Genomic DNA, 21,191 nt, shown 5'->3' with positions numbered 1-21,191 from the left:
TGATTTGTGAGGAAATGTTAACAAGTTTCACGTTGTTCCAGTTATTTGTTGCTATGTAACAAGTCACTTGCAAACTTAATGGCTTGAAACAACAAAAATCATTTTATTGTTACCTCTAATAGTTCTAGGGGTTGACTGGGCTCAGCTAGATGATTCTCTCAGGGTCTGTCATGGGGTTGAAGTCAGACCATGACTGGGGCTGAAGTCACCTTGAAGGCATACTCATGCCTGGGAGTGAGTGCTGACTGTCAGCTAGACTTGAGCTAGGCTTCCTCACGGCATGGTGCCTGGGTTCCAGGAGCAAGCCAGAAAGAGCAGGCAAAAGCTCTGTTGCCTTTTATGACCCAGCTCCCAAGTCAGTGGGAGTGGAAGAAAAACTGTAATTTCTGCCGTAGTCCTAGATTTGCTTGGCTTCAAGGGGAATGAGCACGGACTCCACCTTGATGAGAGGGGTATCAGTGTCACATTGTAAGAAAGCATGCAGGATGGGCGATCTTAATGATGCCAGCCATCTTGGAAAATATAATCTGCTTTAAACATTGCCTTATTTCTAGTGACTAGTTTTTATAAAGAACATGAGATATAAATTAGGTGTGGGTTGTACTTATATTGACCAGATCACTTTGTTGCCTAGTGTATCATGTGGTATCACTGGCTCTCTGGCTGTCTTTCTCCTTTTCTAATAGCACTCTGATTTCCTGTTTGTGAATTATCTCAACCCACTTTCTGTACTGATCTGCCCCTCTCACTCTTAAGGTTGCTAAAAGACTAGAATTTCATGGAGCTTATTCACTGTCCTTAGGGAATGCAGAATTCTAATTCACTTCTATGGGATAGCTATTCCACCACTTACACGTTGGTCTTTTCTAACATGGGTCCCTAAGTGTTAAAAGTGGGCCCTATGAAGGGGAGCCCGTAAAGAGCCAGCAGCTGATGCCACATGTGTACATGCTTCTAGAATTGTTAGCCGAATTCGCATTTGTTCCTTATTTGACAGGTTTTTAGTCTGTGTGCCCATCATGAGAAATATCAACAGCTTTAAAAGGTCCAAGCTTGGCTGTCCATATCTCTTTTCATCGCACCCTCTGTGCTCTGATTTCGACTCCAGCTTTTCTAAGTCTTAACACTTTCTTTCTTTGTTTTTTCTATAGGATCATGGATTTTCCTGGACACTTTGAACAGATCTTCCAGCAGCTGAACTACCAGAGACTTCACGGGCAGCTCTGTGATTGTGTCATTGTCGTGGGGAACAGACATTTTAAAGCCCACCGCTCGGTCCTGGCAGCATGCAGCACGCATTTCCGAGCCCTGTTCTCAGTGGCAGAGGGAGATCAGACCATGAACATGATCCAGCTGGATAGCGAGGTAGTGACAGCGGAGGCCTTTGCCGCACTGATTGACATGATGTACACCTCCACCCTCATGCTGGGGGAGAGCAATGTTATGGATGTCTTATTGGCAGCCTCTCACCTGCATTTGAACTCTGTTGTTAAGGCGTGTAAGCATTACTTAACGACAAGGACGCTGCCCATGTCTCCCCCCAGTGAGCGCGTCCAGGAGCAGAGCGCCCGCATGCAGCGCTCCTTTATGCTGCAGCAGCTGGGGCTGAGCATCGTGAGCTCAGCCCTCAATTCCAGCCAGAGTGGCGAGGAGCAGCCAGCCCCCATGAGCTCCTCAATGCGCAGTAACCTGGACCAGCGGACACCCTTCCCCATGAGACGCCTTCATAAGCGCAAGCAGTCTGCAGAGGAGCGGGCCAGACAGCGCCTCCGGCCCACCATGGACGAGTCTGCCATTGCTGATGTTACACCGGAGAACGGGCCGTCAGGGGTTCATTCTCGGGAGGAGTTCTTCTCACCTGATTCCCTGAAAATCGTGGATAACCCTAAGGCTGACGGGATGGCCGACAACCAGGAAGACAGTGCCATCATGTTCGACCAGTCTTTTGGTGCTCAAGAAGACGCCCAGGTGCCCAGCCAGTCAGACAATACTGCTGGCAGCATGGCCCAGTTGTCTATGGCCTCCCGTGCGACTCAGGTTGAGACGAGTTTTGAGCAGGAAGCTGCAGCCGAGAAAAGTGGTTTTCAGTGTGAAAATCCCGAGGTTGGCCTTGGAGAGAAGGAACACATGAGAGTGGTGGTTAAATCTGAGCCCCTGAGCTCTCCTGAGCCTCAGGATGAAGTGAGCGATGTGACCTCCCAAGCAGAAGGCAGCGAATCCGTGGAAGTCGAAGGGGTTGTGGTCAGTGCCGAGAAGATAGACCTCAGCCCTGAAAGCAGTGATCGGAGTTTTTCAGATCCCCAGTCTAGCACTGACAGGGTAGGTGACATCCATATTTTGGAAGTCACAAATAACCTAGAACATAAATCCACTTTCAGCATTTCAAATTTTCTTAACAAGGGCAGAGGGAGTAACTTTAGTGCAAATCAGAACAATGATGATAATATCCCAAACACTACTAGTGACTGTAGGCTGGAGGGGGAGGCCCCTTATTTGCTGAGTCCAGAGGCTGGGCCTGCGGGCGGGCCCTCCTCGGCCCCTGGCTCTCATGTGGAGAACCCGTTCAGTGAGCCTGCAGACTCCCATTTCGTCAGGCCTATGCAAGAGGTGATGGGCCTGCCATGCGTGCAGACCTCAGGCTACCAAGGAGGAGAACAGTTTGGGATGGACTTTTCCCGGTCTGGTTTGGGCCTCCACTCCTCCTTCTCCAGGGTCATGATGGGTTCCCCGAGAGGAGGAGCCAGTAACTTTCCATACTACCGACGCATAGCTCCCAAAATGCCAGTTGTAACTTCTGTCAGGAGCTCACAGATCCCAGAAAACTCTGCCAGTTCCCAGCTAATGATGAATGCGGCCACGTCCTCATTTGAAAACGGCCATCCTTCGCAGCCCGGCCCTCCGCAGTTGACCAGGGCATCTGCTGATGTCCTGTCCAAGTGCAAGAAGGCCTTATCAGAGCACAACGTCTTGGTTGTAGAGGGGGCTCGCAAGTATGCCTGCAAAATCTGCTGCAAGACTTTTCTGACCTTGACAGATTGCAAGAAGCACATCCGAGTTCACACAGGTGAAAAACCCTACGCCTGCCTCAAGTGCGGCAAGAGGTTCAGTCAGTCCAGCCACCTGTATAAACATTCAAAGACCACGTGCCTGCGCTGGCAGGGCAGCAGTCTCCCCAGCACTTTGCTCTAACCGGGCCGCTCGGCAGCAGGCCGGCGCCAGTCGTCTCACCGAAGCGGACGGCTCTTGTGGTTGGTGGTAGAGGCCACTGGGCTGGAGGCCTCGGGCCCCCGATGGCTGGTGCAAATGCCGGTGACTAGCAGCTGGAGAGTACATGCGCGGGGCCGTTGGGCTGCGGCCGCATCTCGCAGTGAGATGCACACTTCCGGAGAGGGACGCGATCCCTGAAACCGAGTTCTTCCTTAGGGTTGAGTACTGCGGTCAGAAAGTAGTTTGTAATTGATGGCGTTAAAAGTGGCACATTTAAAAATTAAAAATCGAAGTGCAAAAAAATTTTTTTTAGCAATTTTTATAAAACTCTGTGAAGCATTTAAGTAAATTTCCTATATCCTCCGAAGGGAATATTATATACCCGTACAGCGCTGCACACCGTACTTACGTGTAGCCGGTGGCGATCTTGTGCCTGTCTGAAAGGAAGGCCCTTGGGGACATGCCTGTCCGCCACAAATGCTTTAAAGTGTATCAGGAGCTAGTCCGAGGCCTCAGCAAGTACTGTATTTTTAATTTTTGTCTCAACTGCAGTCACAGACACTGCACTTTGATGGTGCTGACACTGGGTCCAGAGCGAGCATTCTCCGGACTGTTAGGTGTACATACTTTTGAAAACATCACTGCTGGATAGATGTTTTAACAACTTTTCCTGGTTTTAAAAACACAGTTGTAAATGGAGTATGTACCGTAGGGAGTGGCAAGTAAGGTGTTGTTTCTGTACGTGCTGTTTTAGCAGTATTTTACCCAACCTGTATTACATATGTTACAGTTCCATGTTTGGAAGTCAGAAAAGAGCTAGTGTTTGTCTTTGTTAAATGATGTGGAGTCCTGTTTTGTGGGATCTTTCATGGTGCATTCACCCTTTGCTCCATCCAGGCTTTGGGGGCCCGTCCAGCCTGACACATCTCACCAGTGACAGGCCCGCTCTCTGCTTTGCTTCTCCGCACTCCTGCCCCGCGTGGCATCTTGTCCAGGCCTGCATTACTGTTTTGTTGCAGACTAACCAAAAATGATGCTAACACGTCTCCACCGTGGGTTGATCACTTTTATATACTATAGTTTTAAAGTCTAGACCCTGAGCTTTTAGCGTTGTTGCCCCAACCCAAGACTGAATGTCTCAAATTGTTTAAAATCCAAACATAGTAGCGGTGTTCCCAGGTAAATATTTTCCAGACTTTGTAAGAGAGTTGGGCAGCCCGGAGCACGGAAGTCACCGAGTAGCACCGGAGACTGCTGGAGGACACAGTTGGGCCACTGCCCGGGGCCTCCGTGGCCCCCGCCTCGCTTCGCCAGCCCCACCTGCGCCGTCAGGGCTGTCGGCGGCACCTGTGCAAGGCCGAGCCCGGGCTCGTGTGCATCCAGGGCAACAGGTCTTTGGAGAGCTCATGAAGTCAGTTTAATTCATGCATGGAACATGAGTTCATTTTTTATACGGCTCTTTCAGAGACACCAAACCATTGTGCGTAAATCAAAAGAAGTCCTTCGGTTCTTATTTAGAACTGTTTAGAAAGCTAAGTATGTGTAGCCTAAAACAATCAGCATGTGTTTTCTCCCCTTACTCTAGTGTGTGCAGTTACACATCTGTCTGTGGATAAACTCACATTGTTCATAGTCAGGCTTAGCATCTCCTATGAACTGATTCCCAGGGAGGAAAGCCAAAAAGGAAACTTCTGTGATTCCTCTCCTTTCCAGCAGAAGTGGGAAAGAGACCGTTGGAGGATATGGGATCACGTGTGAAATGCAGTTGTGCATGCGGCTGTTGCTGGAGTCATGTTCTGACTGGATGTGAGGGGGCTCTTCGTCTACCCCTCTGCTTGATGTGGGGACCAGTGTCTTGTGGGGAGATTAACCTTGGGAGGCAGGTGGGTCAAGGCGGAGCACAAGAGAGGCCCTGCCTGGGCCCGGGGAGAGGAGCCAGCAGCACGGGGAAGAGCGGGGGTAGCTCTCTTCCCTTCCATCTTGAGGGGGAGGGGCCGGGAGGCTGCGCCTCACCTCAGCTCAGCCTTAAGTGGACTTTGCTTTAGGGCCTGTCTCTGATAGAGCGCCCGGAGCCTTGCCTCTCCACTGCTAGATGGAATCTGGAATCTCTCATCTACCTCTTAGTCGGTTTCTACATGTGAGAAGCAAGCTTTGGGGCCCGTGTCCTCATACATGCTGTAGAACTTAAAAATAATTCAGAGGTTCCCTGCAAAACTAGTCTCAGGGTTCCTGTGATCCGTAGCTTCTACCTGAATTAGAACTGGTTTGGGGTACCTGAATTTTGATTTGTTAGCCTTAATTATAGCCTGGCATAATCATTTCTGGTGATCAAATCATAAAGTTCTATCAGGGCACCTACGTCAGTGGTGCTATGCTGGTCAAAATTTGAGATTTTGAAATAAAAAATTTGTCACATTCATGCCTCTAACTAAGTATGTGTTCTTTTTTCTTCGCTTAGGTTATTAAGGTTGAAAGAAAAAAGGGAAGTAGTATGGCTTTCTCTCCTAACCCTGCTTTGACCAGTACTTTTTTAAAAAACCCAAATCTCCTCCAAAATACTCAATGCTGTCAATCACAGTTACGGTCATTGCCCTCAATTCAGTCCCTCCACTCTCCCTGCACTGTGTGTGTCTTTGAGGCAAAGATGTGTGTGCGGTTCTGTTCTCAGCACACCCAGTCCTCCTCTGACAGCCCGCTTCAGCCTGCGCTTTCTGCCGCTCCCTTACCTGCCTGGCTCCCTTACCTGCCTGCCTGCCTGCCCGCCCGGGTGAAAGCTCCATCTGCCGGCTGGGCTTGGCTGTGGGGAAGAGCCGGAACCGGATTCCCTCGGCAGGAGCGGGGCTTTGGCAATGCACGAGGCCTGGCCTTGGGAGGAGTAAGCCAGGTGGTGATCAGAGCAAGGGCATCCACCTGGGGGACGGGGGTGGCGGAGGGGGGGGACAAAGGAGCAAAGTGTGAGGGTGCTGAAATGGATTTTAAAATAAAAATTAAGAAACTCACCTACCTCCAGTTATTCTTGACCGAAACAGTAAGAGTACTCTGACCTTACCTGGTTCTCTTTGCCGTGTATATTTAATTAGATGATCTAGGTAGCAGATTTAAGTGCCATGGTCGTCCCATCCCCGGTGAGGGACAAGTGAAGGAGTTGAGATGAGCGGTAAGGTGGTTTGGACAGGTTCTAAAAGTTCACGTGCTGGGGGGGCCGGGGGAGGGCTGGGGGAGAGCAGAACCCACAGGTCACCAGATGCCCTGATTTTAGAAAGGTAAGCAGATGCCCTTGTTAGCTTCTCCCAGTTACAGGCCCACACAGTCTCTCAGAGAACTATTTAATAAGATCACATACTTTTGGCTCAGAGTTTCCAACCACAAAAGCGGCAAGCCCGTGTATCAGCACCAGTCTCCCTTCTGCAGGATCAGAACAGATGAGACTTTTCCTTGGCTCCAGTCCTGTGGGTCCAAGTCCAGCCTGCGCTCACTGACAGACCCCAGGGGCACAGTGGGCCTCCTGGCCCTCAGCGCCTCCTGTCTGGCTACAGCTTGAGTTCACTGGGCATCGGCTCCCCTCGCAGGCCAGCCAGCAAGTTGTTAGCTGCCAACAAGGACATGGTGTTTCGGGTTCCGTAGGTGGCGCTGCCAACGTGGGGCAGGATCACTGGAAAGGGGAGGAGAGGGAGGAAAGGATGTTTCAAGAGCCTTAAAGTGGGCCCTGTTTTCCTGACTAGGGGTTGCAGGGAGAAGAATAAAGAGAACCTGCCTTAGTATTCTTTGATTCGCCTTCCTGTCATTTGTCTTTGATTTGCCTACTGTCCTTACATGCTCCACTCCTGTGGGGCTGAGGGTTAGGGGAACGGTACAGGGACTCAGGGCTGCTGGAACCCAGACGCAAGGGTGGCAAGAGATTCGGATCCTAAATACGAGGATGCCAAGCCCAGAAGGGGTCTTGGAGCCTATCTAGACAAAGCCCTTCAGATACCAGACGGTGAAACCAGGCGCCAGTTCAGCTTAGAAGTTGCAGCACTGATCGTCCACACCACACCCATACCCCTGAAAGTGGTGCCACAGGGCGTCTGATCTACACAAATAACTACAAGATGAAGGGGCGGACAGACCAGCTCCCTCTGGCCCCACTGCAGAGCAAGTAAGGTCACTTGTCCCCAAAGAAGGCCTTTCGAAAGCAGCATCCAGGGCACTGAGCTGTACTGCCAGGCCTGCGGGGATGGGACCGTTCCAGCTGTGGGCAACAGCCCAGACGGGACAGCCAACGCTCCTCCTTTCAGCCTGGTGCGGACGGTGGGCACAGTGGAGTTTCCAAGGGCTACAATAATGGGGGCCCTCCCTGTGGGGTTCCATCCCAGAGTGTACATAAAGGACAGGGACTGGCTCAGCCCCTACAGTTATGTAAGAGCCTGGAGACAGAAAGCACACCAGCTACCTGGACAGACAGAACTTTATATAAAGAGCTGTTAACCAGGCACAAAACTGGGGAAGCTAAGAAGCAACCACTGAGGCAGCGCTTCTCCAAGTGCGGCCCTCGGCCCCGCAGCATTGGTGCTCAGGACGCCCCTCCCCTGCGTCGCAGCGTGCCAGTGTCACCAACAGCCTCAATAAGCATGGTCCCAGGTGTGCCCCCCGTGCTCGGTACTGCTCAGGGTAGCTCTGCACCCAGCACCTCCAGACCACCTCTAACTCCCGCGGGCCCAGGTGACTGCATCGGAAAGTCAGTTCTCACCACAGTTCTTCAGGGTCAGGAGAGGGTGGTCTGTAGGCAGCGGTTCCGGGGTCGTCACATCCAGTCCAGCAGCTGCAATCTGCCCGCTAGTCAAGGCCTGGTACAGGTCGTCCTGGTTCACCACGTCTCCCCTGGGAAGGACAGTGGTGCCGTGGATGCCCCCACGCTCCCTCCACCCAGGCCTCCTCCCACGGAATGGATTTCCCCGCGGACCAGGCACACTCGGCACTGACTTTGAAAGCAGTAAGGCTGATAAGCTACTTCTTTTTTTTTTTTTTTTTAAGATTTTATTGATTTATTTGAGAGAGAGAATGAGAGAGAGAGAGAGAGAGCACATGAGGGGGGGAGGGTCAGAGGGAGAAGCAGACTCCCTGCTGAGCAGGGAGCCCGATGCGGGACTCAATCCCGGGACTCCAGGATCATGACCTGAGCCGAAGGCAGTCGCTCAACCAACTGAGCCACCCAGGCGCCCTGATAAGCTACTTCTTTACAGTAAGTCTGTGCAGTAACACTGGGAACCCCAGCCCCACCACTCCGTAGCTGTGTGACCTTGGGCAGGTGTGTCACCTTCCTCCGTAAGACGGGGAGAATACACCCCACTCCCAGGCGTGCTTACTGACCCACGATCTGCATCTGTGTGGGGCCCCATCCAGGTGTGTCTGCCCGAGAACGTGCTGAGAACCACGGCGTCACGCTGTGGGGCGCGGGCCCAACACAAGGATACACCTAACCACATCCACCCGAGTGAGCAGCCCTCCCTCCTGTGACTGAGCCACTGAAGGAAAGAAAGGACTGGCTCGAGACTTCATCCTGCACCCGAAGTAATACTCGTTGCGGCAGGCAACAATGCACAGTACCCGGCCCAGTCCTGGGTCTGTGCGGGGGCTCCGTCCGCCGAGGCTGAGCCACCGTCGGCCGTCAGCGCCAGCCCTGCGCTCCCGCCCGATCCACCTCCCCTCCAGGGCACCTCCTTTGCGGCTAAACATTAATAATGACGGAGGCCTCTGGAGTGGAGAGACCTGAGGCGGACCCCATGGAATCCCTTCCTTTGCCTTTACTTGCCTCCAAACTGGTTTAAGCAGGTTCAAAGGGCACCATCCAGGCAGGGACTGGAGTGGCAGAGAGGGAAGGTCTGCCCCCATAATATGCCCAGTGGCCTGAAGGCACCCTGGGGACACTGTGATAAACCGAGATAAGTTGGGTTGGGGCCTATCTTTCCAGAAGCACCACGGTTCAAGCTGTCACTAACTCAGACAGATAGACCCAGGCTCAGTGTTACGGTAGGTCAGCCTCTGAAGGGCTGTTAAGATCGTTACACCCAACTCTTTGCAGCAGAGAAGAACATGGGCTGCCCAAGGTTACCTGGTCACTTGCTGCTATCACGCCTCCACTCCCCAAGCCAACTCTGCCACGTGCCCAGCCCTGAGCATGGCTCAGGGAACTGCTGGGAACCAGACAGGCCAGGCCTGCTCTGAGGGCTCCTGCTCCCAGCCTGGGGCACTCTCTTGTGGCCTTTACTGTATTTCAGAGCTGGGGCTGGCTGGTGGTTGGTTTAGGGAGCAGCAGGCTCTGCCCAAGGTCTCAGGGACAAGCCATGGGGATCCCGGCAGCAGGGACAGCCCCTCTCTAGACATTCTCGGTGCCCCAGGGAGCTTGGGCGGCCCCAGCGTACCTGCTGATGTTGACAAACACAGCCGTGTTTTTCATCTGCTGGAAGAAGTCCTTGTTGCAGAGCCCCTTGGTTGCAGGGGTTAAGGAGCAGGCCACGATGATGAAATCAGACTCAGCAGCCAGCTTGGGGGTGGACACTGGGGGAGGGCAGGGTTCCATGAGATGCTGAGTCCCAGGCTGGAGACAGCAAAAGGATGGGAGACCAAACCCTTGCCTCCTCCTGCCAAACTGGAAACTCCCAAGATGCTTCCTGAAGGCCTCGTGTCCACCCAAACACCTCTGATAACTGACAGCTACTGCTGGGGTCCTGGTGTACTACATCGTTTATCCAGCCCCCTGGCCTCACAGATGGGGAAACTAAGGCCAGAGAGGGGCAGGAGCTTGGTTCAAGGTCACCACCTTCAGGGTCCAATGTGCCAAAGGGGTGAGGAATGGCTAAGATCTAGGTGTCCTGTGCTCACGACACTGTGCACCCTCCAGGGGGCTGGATCCACTGGACACAAGGCTGGGGGACAGTGCTCACCAGTTTATTAGGGAAACCGGGTGTCCAAGTTCCCAGCAATTCCTTATGTCTGTCACCATCCCTGCTGCTCTGCCCAGGCACAGAGGGCGGTGACAAGGAACTCTGAGAGACAGGAGGCCTGGAGAGCTCTCAGGCATGAAGAGAACTCACCGTGTGGCCTGGGTACGTCCCTGTGCTCTCCGACTGGGCCCCTGCATCCAGGGGCAGGTGGCCTAGCTAGTACTTGAGGGACGCCACAGGCCCCAGACGCACCTGCCTGAAATGCTGCCACTACAGAAATACAGAGGCACCTCTAACCAGGCACAGATGGGGCTCCTGCGGAAATCAAGGTTTTACGTACCAAACTCTGCCTGGAATTCTGCAGCTTCCTGAGGCTTGGGCTGGCGCCCCGTGTACAGAAATCTCTGGACACCAAATGGCTTCAGACGCTGAGCAATGGCCTGGCCTGGAGGCAAAGAGAGTCCTGGCTCGTCTCCAACCCCTCAGAGGGCAGAAGCAGCACCCAGCAGCTCCAGGGACAGGGAGCCCCTGGGGGGGGGGGGTAGGGAAGCATACTTCTGACTTTAACTGGTCCTGACCCAGTAGAACCAGCCCCCCACAGGCCCATACCGCCCTTAGGGGACCATGTGACAGCCCTTCAGAGACCCAGAGGCAGCACCACCACTCCTCGGCAGTGGTGACTGGCTTCTGCTGTCCTCACACGTCCTGGGCACCTTGAGGGCCATTTGCTAACCATCCCTGAGAACTGGGTCTGGCATCCCAGAAGCGGTCTGACCAAGCGGTCCCTTCCCTCCTTCTGGACCCTCTGCTTTTATCGACGCAGCCCAAGACCTCTTAGGACTTTTCGGTGGCCTGGCCAAACTGCCAACTCGCCCCAAATCTTTCAAGACATTTTCACATGTGCTGCTCAGGAGACAGGCTTGGGTTGCCGGATTTCCAGAATCAGAATGTACCCCAAAGCTGGTGGGTTCCTCCAAGCAACTCTCCAGTGTGAGGCACTGCTGGCCGGCCAGACTGTCCATACTCTCCTGCCTCATCCTCCCCTCTGGACCAGGCTGATGCCGGAGAGCCACAGACAGCTGCCCGGCTGAGCTCAAGCCTTTAGGCCAGACTTCTCCAAGCCGGGGCCCCTGGGAGAAAACTAGCTCTGCCCCGTCAGCAGAATCACAGGTAAGCTCTGCTCCCTGGACCCGCTGGTTCCTGAGTTAAAGCTTTACATTTTGGCAGGCCTGGGGGAGCACGGGCTGTCCCACAGGAAGCCCCTCCTCAAGGCCCCAACCCAGCCATCGCCACTTTCATCTGTTCTGTATGGAGCTGTAACCATAAAGAACCCCGACTTTTCAACTTGCTTCTGTCACTTAGCAAGTTCTTAAGGAACTCCTATTTTCATTTCTTTTATTTTTTGTTTCTGCCTGTGTTTTATGAAGCTGGGTCTGGACAGCGACTGCATGCAAAGTGCACTGGGAACTTGGCCAGTGGTGGCCACTCTTTCCAAAGGATGGCCAACACCCAGACGCCGGGCACCAGAGACTCAGACGAAGCCAAGGTTGCTGGGGCGGGCCAGAGGGAAGGTGGGGGCCTCACCTATGCGCCCCAGCCCGATGATGCCCACGGTGCTCCGTGTGAGTCCATAGCCACACATCCACAGAGGTTTCCATGAGGTCCAGCCACCGCTGTGGGGAGGGGAGGGGTGGGTAAGAGCCCCGGCCTCGGGCAAAGATGAGGGCTCTCTGTGAACGAACAGACCCAGGACCCCCAGACAGGGACTGTGGTCTAAGGGGTAGAAGACCCTGCTCTCCAGCTCACAGGACAGTCCGTAGCATGAGTTACACCATAGCCACTGAGCGCTGTGGATGAGCAGCTACAATGACTCTTCCTTTAAAGCCACTGGACAACAGACTCCGAGGGCTGGGAGGGGCCTTAGAAGTTCTCATCCCATTTTGCAGATGGGGAAACTGAGACCAGAAAGGGTGCCCTGCCTGAGGCCACATCCAGCCAGGGCAGAGGTGGGAGCAGCAGGTTGCAAACTCGGGATCTGGGATTCCAAAACCAGTATTCCCAGTGCCCCAGGGAAGCAACACAAAGTAAAGCCATGGGCCCAGCCATTGCCCTGGGTGGACAGGGGGATGGAGGCTGCCTTGAGCCACCTCCGAGAAGGGTGCCGACTCCCCGGGCAGGAGGGTGAGCGGGACGTGCAGCACTGTGTCTCCTCAGCCCAGCGCTGCCCTCGGTGTCTGCCTCGGCCCCAGGCCCACCCCGGGGCCCCAGCTCCTGGTCCACAAACGCCGAGGGCCTGCACAGGCCCATCTGCTGGCCTCCCTGCAGCCGCAGTGCCTTCCCGAACCCTCTATAACACACAGACCCAAATCCCTGATCTGAAACCCTCGGGCCAGGGTTTTCAATTTTCTGATTTTAGAAAGGTTGTCTGGTGCATATTGTCTAGTCTATATAACAACACCCTCAGCAGTGTCTAGGGTGGTACCTGTTGTCAAACACACCAGTTATCTGCAGCAAAACATGCATATTCACACAGCGTGAGAAAAATAAAGATCATAAATAGCCTCTTGTCATTTCCAGTCAGGTTTTGCCACCAAAAGATTTATGAAACCACCTTCAGTTTTCCGAGCTTCTCGGATTTCTGCATCACGAGCAAGGACGGAGGACCTATCTCCTCAACGTGCTCAAGAGGATGCCTACCTGCTACTTCTCGTGGGAAGCCTCTGATCCATACCCCTGCCCCTACTTCCTCGCCAACCAGGCAGGACTGATCTGGCCCTCCCTATCCTCCTCTCTCACAATTTCCCCTCAAAGCCACGATTTCCCCACATTTCTCTTCAGCTCTGCCCTGTCCCTCAGTAGTCTGGCTGAGTCTGTCCCTGCTCACTAGATGAGGCACCCCCGGGGACAGGGATCACATCCGGGCCAGGCGGACGCCGGGGGCTCAGGAACCAGCTGCCGAGCACAGCCAACTTTCCTGTCAGGGGTTCACTCACTTCTTCACCTCCTCGATGGCTTCTGGCAAGCGGCGACAGGTGGTGAGCAGCAGGGACATGGCGAGTTCTGCCGTGGCGTCTGTCAGGACATCTGGGGTGTAGCCCACACGGATGCCGCTACGAAGCCAAGATCTGGTGGTCACCCAGGCCTCAGGCACCTTCACCAATTTCTAGCTCTGGGACATCTCCAAGCTGCTGCTCTGCTCCCTCTTTGCACTGCCCACCGGGAAGCTCCGAGTGGTAAAGGAGCAACTCAGGGACAGTCAGCCTCCTTCCTGGTTCGCTTCTCTCCCGCGTGGCGAAGGACACGAAGATGAAAGGTCACGGCCCCAAGCCTGGGGCAAATAACTACTCGACCTTTCTGAATCTCCAAAATCTAACAAGGGAAGTAATACTACTAGTAGCCTTTCCTACTTCAAGGAGTTGTGGTGAGGGTCAACAACCAGGCTGAACAGGAAAGGGAGCCACCTGGCAGATGCAGTTACCCACAGCTCCTGACGGTTCGGGGCCTGTCGTACCTGCCCTGTGCTCACGCGGACGGACTGTACGCTCAGCCCCCTCCCAGTCTCACTGAAGGGCGGAGGGGGCTATGAGCAAATAAAGACCCAGCTCCCTCTCCCGCTCTGGGAGCCAGCCCTCACCCCAGACCCCTTCCAGAGCGCAAGCTGCTCTTACCGCTTCTTGATTTCCTCCAAAGCCAAGTGGTCAACGCCCACAGACATGGTGCTGATGACTTTGAGATTGCCTCCTGTTGTGCAGAAAAAGCACTGTTTGTATCTTTCCTTGTGGGGTTCCAACCCACACCACTGGGGATACCATGGGGCCAGCTGCTTGTTATTATTTTCTGAGAGTAAGAGAAAGGCTGACATCTCTGTTCCTCGCTAGAATCCTGAACAACCCTACCTGACAGACTCGACCATCCGACTTGACTCCTCCATGTGCAGACGCTGTGGCTCGGGGAGGTGAAGTGGCCGGCCCCAGTCACAAGCTGCCGAGTGGCAGAGCTGGGCTTCGCGCTGCGGCCTCTGACACCAAGGCCTCCACTCCTACCCACAGGAATGTTCCCTCAACAAAGCCTCCAGTCTCCTTTGACCGCACCTGGGGCCCTGCTGTGGACACACTGGGGTGTCCACTGAGAAGCGGCCGGGGTGCAAGGATGGAGGACCTATCTCTTCAACGTGCTCAAGAGGATGCCCACCTGCTCACACCCTCTCTACGGGGCAGGGCACCAGAAAGCTCCAGGGCCAAGGCTGGGGCATGGATTGGCTCAGCACTGACTCATGAGGGTTCTCCCCATCTGGCAGCCTCTAAGTCTGAATCTTTCCTCAAAACGACTTTCTAGGGTGACATTTACCCTGGCCCAGGGCTGGGCCCCGTGGCTGGCGCTAACACACCCCGGGTGCCTCCTGGTGCTTGGCACTGAGACGGGCCCTCCTGCAGGAGACAAATGAGCCCAGGAGGGACAGGGCCTTTCTCGAGGTCATAAGCAAGGCTGTGGCAGGGCTGGATAAGGGCCCAGGGACTCGGGTGCTCCCTCCACACCACCCTTTGCCCTGCTAGCTCCCTGCAGGGATTCGCAGCCAGGAGAGGAGCAATGCCCGTGACAGAACTGAGAGGTCACTGCGGGCCCGTGGGGGGAGCCAGCCACAGCAGACTGATGTGCCCTACGGGGCCAAGACACCCTTGGAATCCTCCCCAGCCCTGCCCAGTGCACACACCTGCAGCATCCAGGAGCCTCTTGTCCACTCGGTCAGAGAGGAGGCAAAGTAGGCCGTGGGCCCCCACCACACCTCGCTCCAGCTCCTTGGCAGGGATTGGCTCATCTGAATCCCAATGCTCCACCTCACAGCTAAAGACCAAAGAAAGACCACTCAGAAGCAGCGGAGCCACAGATGCCCCCGGGCTCCCGAAGGCCCCCTGGGACTGCACCTCCCTCGCAAAGTGAGAAACACTGCCTTCTGCTTGCTCCAGCCTCAGGCTGCCTGGGGCTGGCTGAGGAGTCAGGGTCAGGCTCGGGCGGCCTCAGAACTGTCCCAAGAGGGTGGCTGAGGGTAAAGGGCTGTCACAGAATGGAGGTCACCAGAGCCTGACCAGAGCCTAGTCTAAAAGGAGAAAGTCATGGGGACAGCTCTCAGCTCAAAGCAAGGAAGAACTTTATCACCCTCACAGGAGGCCTCAGGGCCAGTGGGGGGCGGTGGCTTGAGGTGGGCAGTCCCTGCACCAGCTGAGGCTTGACTGTTCTGTCCTGGGAGTCCATGCCACGGGAAAGTCTCCTACTTGCACTCTGCCGGGAAGGATAAGATCAAAGCAATGCACCGTGGAGGAGTCTGAGGGCACACTTCCACCACAGCTCGTGAGCAGTGGAGGCGTTCCCGGGGGTGCTGCCCAGCCTCCCAGTCCTTGCCATTTAATTCAGTGCCCCCATCACATATAGCAAGACACAGGGCGGCGGCCGGCACTTCCCAGAACACCCTGCTGCAGCACCTGGCTGACCAAGGGCCTGGCACAGGCCACCCTGCACCCTCCTTTCCACGGGCATGGCACTCAGAGCTAGAGCTGCTCGAGCCCCGGCCATGACTGCTCCCCCCCTCTCCCGCCGCCCCCAGTGCTTGCAACCTGGCAGGTCCTTGACAAAGGTTTTGTTGCACTGAACAAAACAAACAAATCTCATTTTTGCATGGCCCTGGTTTCTGAGCCTGGGTTCCACCTTCTCCCTGCCAGACACTGGCTGCACAGACCTGGGTAACACAGTGTTCCCGCTGCAGTCAGACAGGCTGAGGTCAAATCCCAGCTCTGCCACACTGCAGCTGTGACTTTGGGCAAGGCACTTAACCTCTCCCAGTTTGCTCATCCGTAAAATGGGAATTATAATACCAACTTCAGAGTGTTGCAAGGATTGAGCATTTATGTCTACGAAGAACCTGGAAAACTGGCATGTTAATGGTCCTGAGAGGCTCCTGCCAACTATCCAAAGGGACCAGGCCAGTGACTGCGAAGGTCCCTGACCCTGCCAAAAGTGACCTCAAGGGTAAAGGATTAACAGCCTGGATCTTGCGTCACCGGCGGCGTCCCGTCTCCCCAGGCCTTTCCCTTCACCCGCACTGCACGTGCCAGGGGAGCTGCGGGTCCCGGCGTCACTGCAACAGGCTTGTACAAGGCTAGGCCGCAGAGAACTTTTTTTAAGCCTCCCAAAACTCCATGACCGTCCAGGCCGGACACAGGTTGGCAAGGCCGGCCAAGACGCAAGCGCAGGATCCGGGCTCCCTCTGGGCCCTCCCCACCAAAAATAAGTGGGGTTCAGGAGGCCGCCCCCAGCCCGCCCCGGCCCGCCTGGAGACGCTGAGTCACCCAGTGTGCGGGGTGTCGGAGATCCAGGGGAGGGCCCGGGCTCCGCAGCCCCTTCCCCGACACCACCCCCAGCCCCAGCCCCGGCCCGGGACTCGGCGTGCGGCGGGGGCGCGGCGCGCTTACTCTGCGGCCCGGGCGAGCGCGGCCCAGCCCTCGGGGGGGATCCTGCGGGTGACGAACACCTTCATGAGTCTCACTGGCCTCATCCACCTTGCAACTGCGGGAACACTGACCCGGACCTCCAGACGGAAGCGGGACGCGGCGGGAGGCGGGGCGGGGCCTCGGAAGGGGCGGGGCCGGAGCTGGGCGGGCGGGGTCGGGGGAGGAGGGTAGAGAGGGGGAAAGGTAGGGGGGAAGTGGAGGTGGGAGAGGGAGCCTGTGGGCCTCGAGGAGCGGGACTGTGTGTGTTCAGGGAGTGGCAGTGACAGTGTGACTCTGTGGGGTGTAACTGTGGCGCCCCTAGGTGTGTGTCTCATGAAGCTGTGTGCATGATCAAGCCCTCATGGAATTGGGACTTGTTCTGGGGGCCTTGGTCCTTGGCCCCCAGGGCCCCCCTCAGGGATTGGCAGGTGTGTCTGGTGTTGGAGTTGGGGTGGGTAAAGGGGCGTCCAGGAGAGTCCTGTGTGAGTATGTGTGGACGTCTGTCAGGATGCCTATAGCTGTCGAAGTGTGTCTGTGTCTGGAGAGGGGAGATGCAGTCAGGGACCATCCTAATTCCCAGGGCCTGAGCACCCTAGTGGTCCTTGCTAGGTCTGTTCCATTATGGTCACACTGTTCCCGGCAGGGGCCTTTGGTCACAGACTGGGCTCTGAGCCAGGCCTCTGCCTTATATACTCAGGAGGCTGGACTGGGGCAGTCTGAACCCAGGCATGGCCCCTTTAGTATCTGGTGCAATTCCCCCATATGAAACCCACAGCTGTTGGGGGCAGTTTAATTGGTTGTGGGCCACTTGGCATGCTGGACAGCTGCTGGCCGGCTGGAGGCAGGTCATGCAGAGGGCCAGGGTGCTGGATAGGGCCATGTGGAGTCACGGGCAGACCTGGGCTTTGCAATCCGATGTACCTGGGTCTGAATCTCAGCTCTGCCACTTACAAGCTGTGTCCTCTTGGTCAGTTCACATCATCTTTCTAAGCCTCAGTTTTTAGCTACAAAATGGGGTAAGGAGCACTTACCTTTCAGGGTTATTGTGATGATTAAACCAGCAATGTTTGCACAGGCCCTGGGCCATGGTAGGTGCTCATCAAGCTCAGGCTCTGGAGCCATTGTGCATGGGCTTAAATCCCAGCTCTGCCACCCACTGACCAGAAGTCAGTAAACTTCTGTGTGCCTCAGTTTCCTCATCTGTGAAATGGGAATAATAGTAACACCCGAATCATGGTTTGTTGAAAGGATGAACTATGTATCGTCCTGTGTGTTAACACAGCATATAACACATGGGGTGCTTGCCTGACAAAGGGTGACACAGCCAAGGAGACCCACACCCTGGTGCCCTGAGGCTGGCAGTTGGTCAGAAATGGAGATGCCGAAGTCCAAATGAGGATAACTGGGAGGGGCCCGGGCCTAGGAGCACCCAGAGGACAAAAGCCCTGCCTGGCAGTCTCTTCCCCGCCAGTCTTACCAGAATCAATTTCTGCCCCCTCAGGGCCCAGAAAGGAGCCAGAGACAGGCACAGGGAGGTAACACGTCCAGTTTGGGTTCACACAGCAAGTCACTGGAAAGGCCAGAGCCGGCGCTCTGCCATCTCCCCAAGTCACACATTAATAAATGCCTAACCCACAGATGGTGATCTGCACTGCAGGGCCATCTCAGGGACAATTTCTGAAATACTTCAAACATTGACACAACGAGGTGTTTTTCTGTCTCCAGCAAGGTCCTTGGGGGGAATGACACAGCTGGGTGGCTCCAAACTCTGTTACTCAATGGTTCAGTCTTTTTTTTTTTTTTTTTTTTTTAATTTATTTGAGAGAGAGAGAGAGAGAAACAGCATGAGAGGGGATAGGGTCAGAGGGAGAAGCAGGCTGCTGAGCCGGGAGCCCGATGCGGGACTCGATCCCAGGACTCCGTGATCATAACCTGAGCCGAAGGCAGTTGCTTAACCAACTGAGCCACCCAGGCGCCCGGTCTGTTACTCAATGGTGAGACCTGAGCGCAACTCCTCCCACACGCCAGGACAGGCGAGGACACGGGGTAAGCCTGTCCACCGGGGGCGGGAGGGGGCATGACACATTAATGGGCCCCCTCCCCTAAGGCAGAGCACCCAGCTGGTGCTCAATAGGTGCTACTGGGCAGGAGGTGTGAGCCGGAACAGAGAGCCAGCTGAAGGTCCCTGAGGAGGGAAACTGTGAAGTGGTAGGGAGAGAGGATCTGAGCTGGAGAGGGGTTCACTGGGTACAACTAACCGTGGAACAAGTCACTAATATTGATGGAGCTCTTACTAAGTTCCAGGCACTGGACATGGGAACTCATGAATTTAAACATCTCAACCCCTTTAGAGTTGTGCTGTTATTCTGCCCACTTCACACATGAGGAAACTGAAGGCAAGCATGGTGAAGTTCGGGGAGCCTGGCTGGCTGGATCGGTGGAGCATGCGACTCTTGGTCTCGGTGTTGTGGGTTCGAGCCCTATGTTGGGTGTAGAGATTACTTAAAAATAAAATCTTAAAAAAAAAAAAGAGTGCTGAAGTTATTTGCTTAAGGTCATACAGCTGCTAGGAGGCAGAGCTTGGATTCAAGTCCCAGCACCCCAACTCCAGACCCAGCACCCTGACTCCAGACCCAGGCTCTTAACCACTGTGCAAGTCTGTGGGAGTGGACAGGATGTGTTAATCCGTTAGGGCTGCTATAACAAAATGTCATATTTTGGATGGTTTTTTTTTTTTTTTTTTTGACAGAGAGAGAGCACGACCAGGGGGAGCAGCAGAGGGAGAGGGAGAGGGTGAAGCAGGCTCCCCGCAGAGCAGGACCCTGGGATCATGACCTGAGCCAAAGGCAGACGCCCAACCAACTGAGCCACCCAGACACCCCTACTGGGTGGCTTAAACAACAAACATTTATTTAACACAGTTCTAGAGGCTGGAAGCTCAAGGTCAAGGCACAGGCAGATTTGCTGTCTGGTGACGTCTTCCTAATTCATAGATGGCTGTCTTCTGGCTGTGTCCTCACAGGGTGGAAGAGGCAAGGGAGCTCTCTGGGGTCTTTCTTAAAAGGACACTAATCCCACTGGTGAGGGCTCCACTCTCATGGCCTCACCTCCTTTTTTTTTTTTTTTTAAGATTTTTATGTATTTATTTGACAGACAGAGACACGGCAAGAGAGGGAACACAAGCAGGGGGAGTGGGAGAGGGAAAAGCAGGCTTCCCGCCAAGCAGGGAGCCCGATGTGGGGCTCAATCCCAGGACCCTGGGATCATGATCTGAGCTGAAGGCACAGGCCTAACGACTGAGCCACCCAGGCGCCCCATGGCCTCACCTCTTAATTCCAACACACTGGGCATGAGGATTTCAAAATATGAATGGGGTGGGGAGACACAAACATTCGGTCAGTAACAGAAGTAAAAGGGGCAAGTGAGGAGCTACATCTAAGGTATTGCCTTAGGAGGACTCTTGGAGCTGGCTGTCACTTTGTCACTTGGATGGATATCCAGGAGGAGGTGCAGGGTTTGGGGAGGCTGAGTTCAGCTTGGCAAGGAATGAGTTCAGGATGCTTGCAAGATGTTCTGAGTTTCTGGTGGAAAAGCCCAGGAGGGAGGTGGGGTCTGAAGGTCAGGGACAGGTGGGGGCTGGGGCCATAGTTCCAGAGTCAGCAGCATGCAATGGGCAGCCTAGGAGACACCTGGACAACTGAGAGCCAGGGCCCTAGTTCTGGCAGGGAGATCGAGACTCAGAGCACACAGAAGTTCAAAATGACAGTATGAAAAGGAGTTTTTTTTTTTGTTTTTTGTTTTTTTTTTAAAGATTTTATTTATTTATTTGAGCCAGAGAGAATGAGAGAGAGAGAGAGAGAGAGAGAGCGTAGGGTCAGAGGGAGAAGCAGGCTCCCCGCCGAGCAGGGAGCCCGATGCGGGACTCGATCCAGGGACTCCAGGATCATGACCTGAGCCGAAGGCAGTCGCCCAACCAACTGAGCCACCCAGGCGCCCCTGAAAAGGAGTTTTTGTAGGGCTTTTCTAATTTCACTTTGCATATAATTTCACATCTCCATTGAATCCCTTTGGAACACTGTGTGTATATGGTTTGAGGAGGTGCTCGCCTGAATGTTCTCAGATGGCTACCCAGTTATTCAAGTACTATTTTTAAATGAATGTTTTCTTTAATTTGGGAATAATTCATAAATGCACAAGATGCAAATTCCCAAAGGCACACAAGGGTATAAGATGGAATTGTTTCTCTTCTCCCTGGTCCCCCCACTCAGATCCTCTCCCCAGAAACAGTGGCATCTTCCAGAGGGGCTTGATATTTACAAGAATATGCACACACTTTCACAGAAATGGTAGCATGTACACACACTTTGCATCACCCGGTTCTTTACTGAACGGTGTATCTTGGTGGCCACTCCATATCAGTACACATCATTCTTTTTATTGATGCAGAGTATTGCACTGTAGGAGTGAACCATAAACAATGAACAATTCCCTACTAAGGGACATTTAGATTGTTTCCCCATCTTTTACTATGACGGTGCCCCAGTGAAGAACCTTTGGCAGATGTCATTGTATGCAGGTG

The 21,191-nt window shown here is 54.4% G+C and overlaps 2 protein-coding genes across 2 annotated transcripts; one reads left to right on the top strand and one right to left on the bottom strand.

Moving 5' to 3' along the window:
• Positions 1-1,155: 1,155 nt before the first annotated feature.
• ZBTB5 (zinc finger and BTB domain containing 5) lies at positions 1,156-4,528 on the top strand. The gene has a single exon (XM_021691786.1). It carries the CDS (start codon positions 1,156-1,158, stop codon positions 3,187-3,189), a length of 2,034 nt encoding a protein of 677 aa, XP_021547461.1. The 3' UTR covers positions 3,190-4,528.
• A 1,991-nt stretch (positions 4,529-6,519) lies between these two features.
• Positions 6,520-16,740, bottom strand: GRHPR (glyoxylate and hydroxypyruvate reductase). Its single transcript, XM_021691787.1, has 9 exons — positions 16,595-16,740; positions 14,842-14,972; positions 13,799-13,871; positions 13,124-13,240; positions 11,715-11,803; positions 10,471-10,575; positions 9,609-9,744; positions 7,937-8,067; positions 6,520-6,859 (listed from the first exon to the last, which is right to left on the bottom strand). Exons 1-9 carry the CDS (start codon positions 16,675-16,677, stop codon positions 6,738-6,740), a joined length of 987 nt encoding a protein of 328 aa, XP_021547462.1. The 5' UTR covers positions 16,678-16,740; the 3' UTR covers positions 6,520-6,737.
• Positions 16,741-21,191: the final 4,451 nt, after the last annotated feature.

The sequence above is a fragment of the Neomonachus schauinslandi genome, chromosome 13 (genome assembly GCF_002201575.2).
Source record: "Neomonachus schauinslandi chromosome 13, ASM220157v2, whole genome shotgun sequence".
Classification (NCBI taxonomy): domain Eukaryota; kingdom Metazoa; phylum Chordata; class Mammalia; order Carnivora; family Phocidae; genus Neomonachus; species Neomonachus schauinslandi.
The sequence above is the reverse complement of the archived record's forward strand: the minus strand, read 5'-3'. Positions and strand labels throughout refer to the sequence as shown.

Bases quoted from the DNA above. Each gene is read 5' to 3' on its own strand.
- ZBTB5 (XM_021691786.1), top strand. From the start codon at position 1,156: ATGGATTTTCCTGGACACTTTGAACAGATCTTCCAGCAGCTGAACTAC.
- GRHPR (XM_021691787.1), bottom strand. From the start codon at position 16,677: ATGAGGCCAGTGAGACTCATGAAGGTGTTCGTCACCCGCAGGATCCCC. The intron at 13,872-14,841 runs GTGTGTGCACTG...TCTGCACAACAG, and splicing joins GAGGCTCCTGGATGCTGCAG to GAGGCAATCTCAAAGTCATC. The intron at 11,804-13,123 runs GTGAGTGAACCC...CCCTCCCCACAG, and splicing joins GCCATCGAGGAGGTGAAGAA to CGGTGGCTGGACCTCATGGA.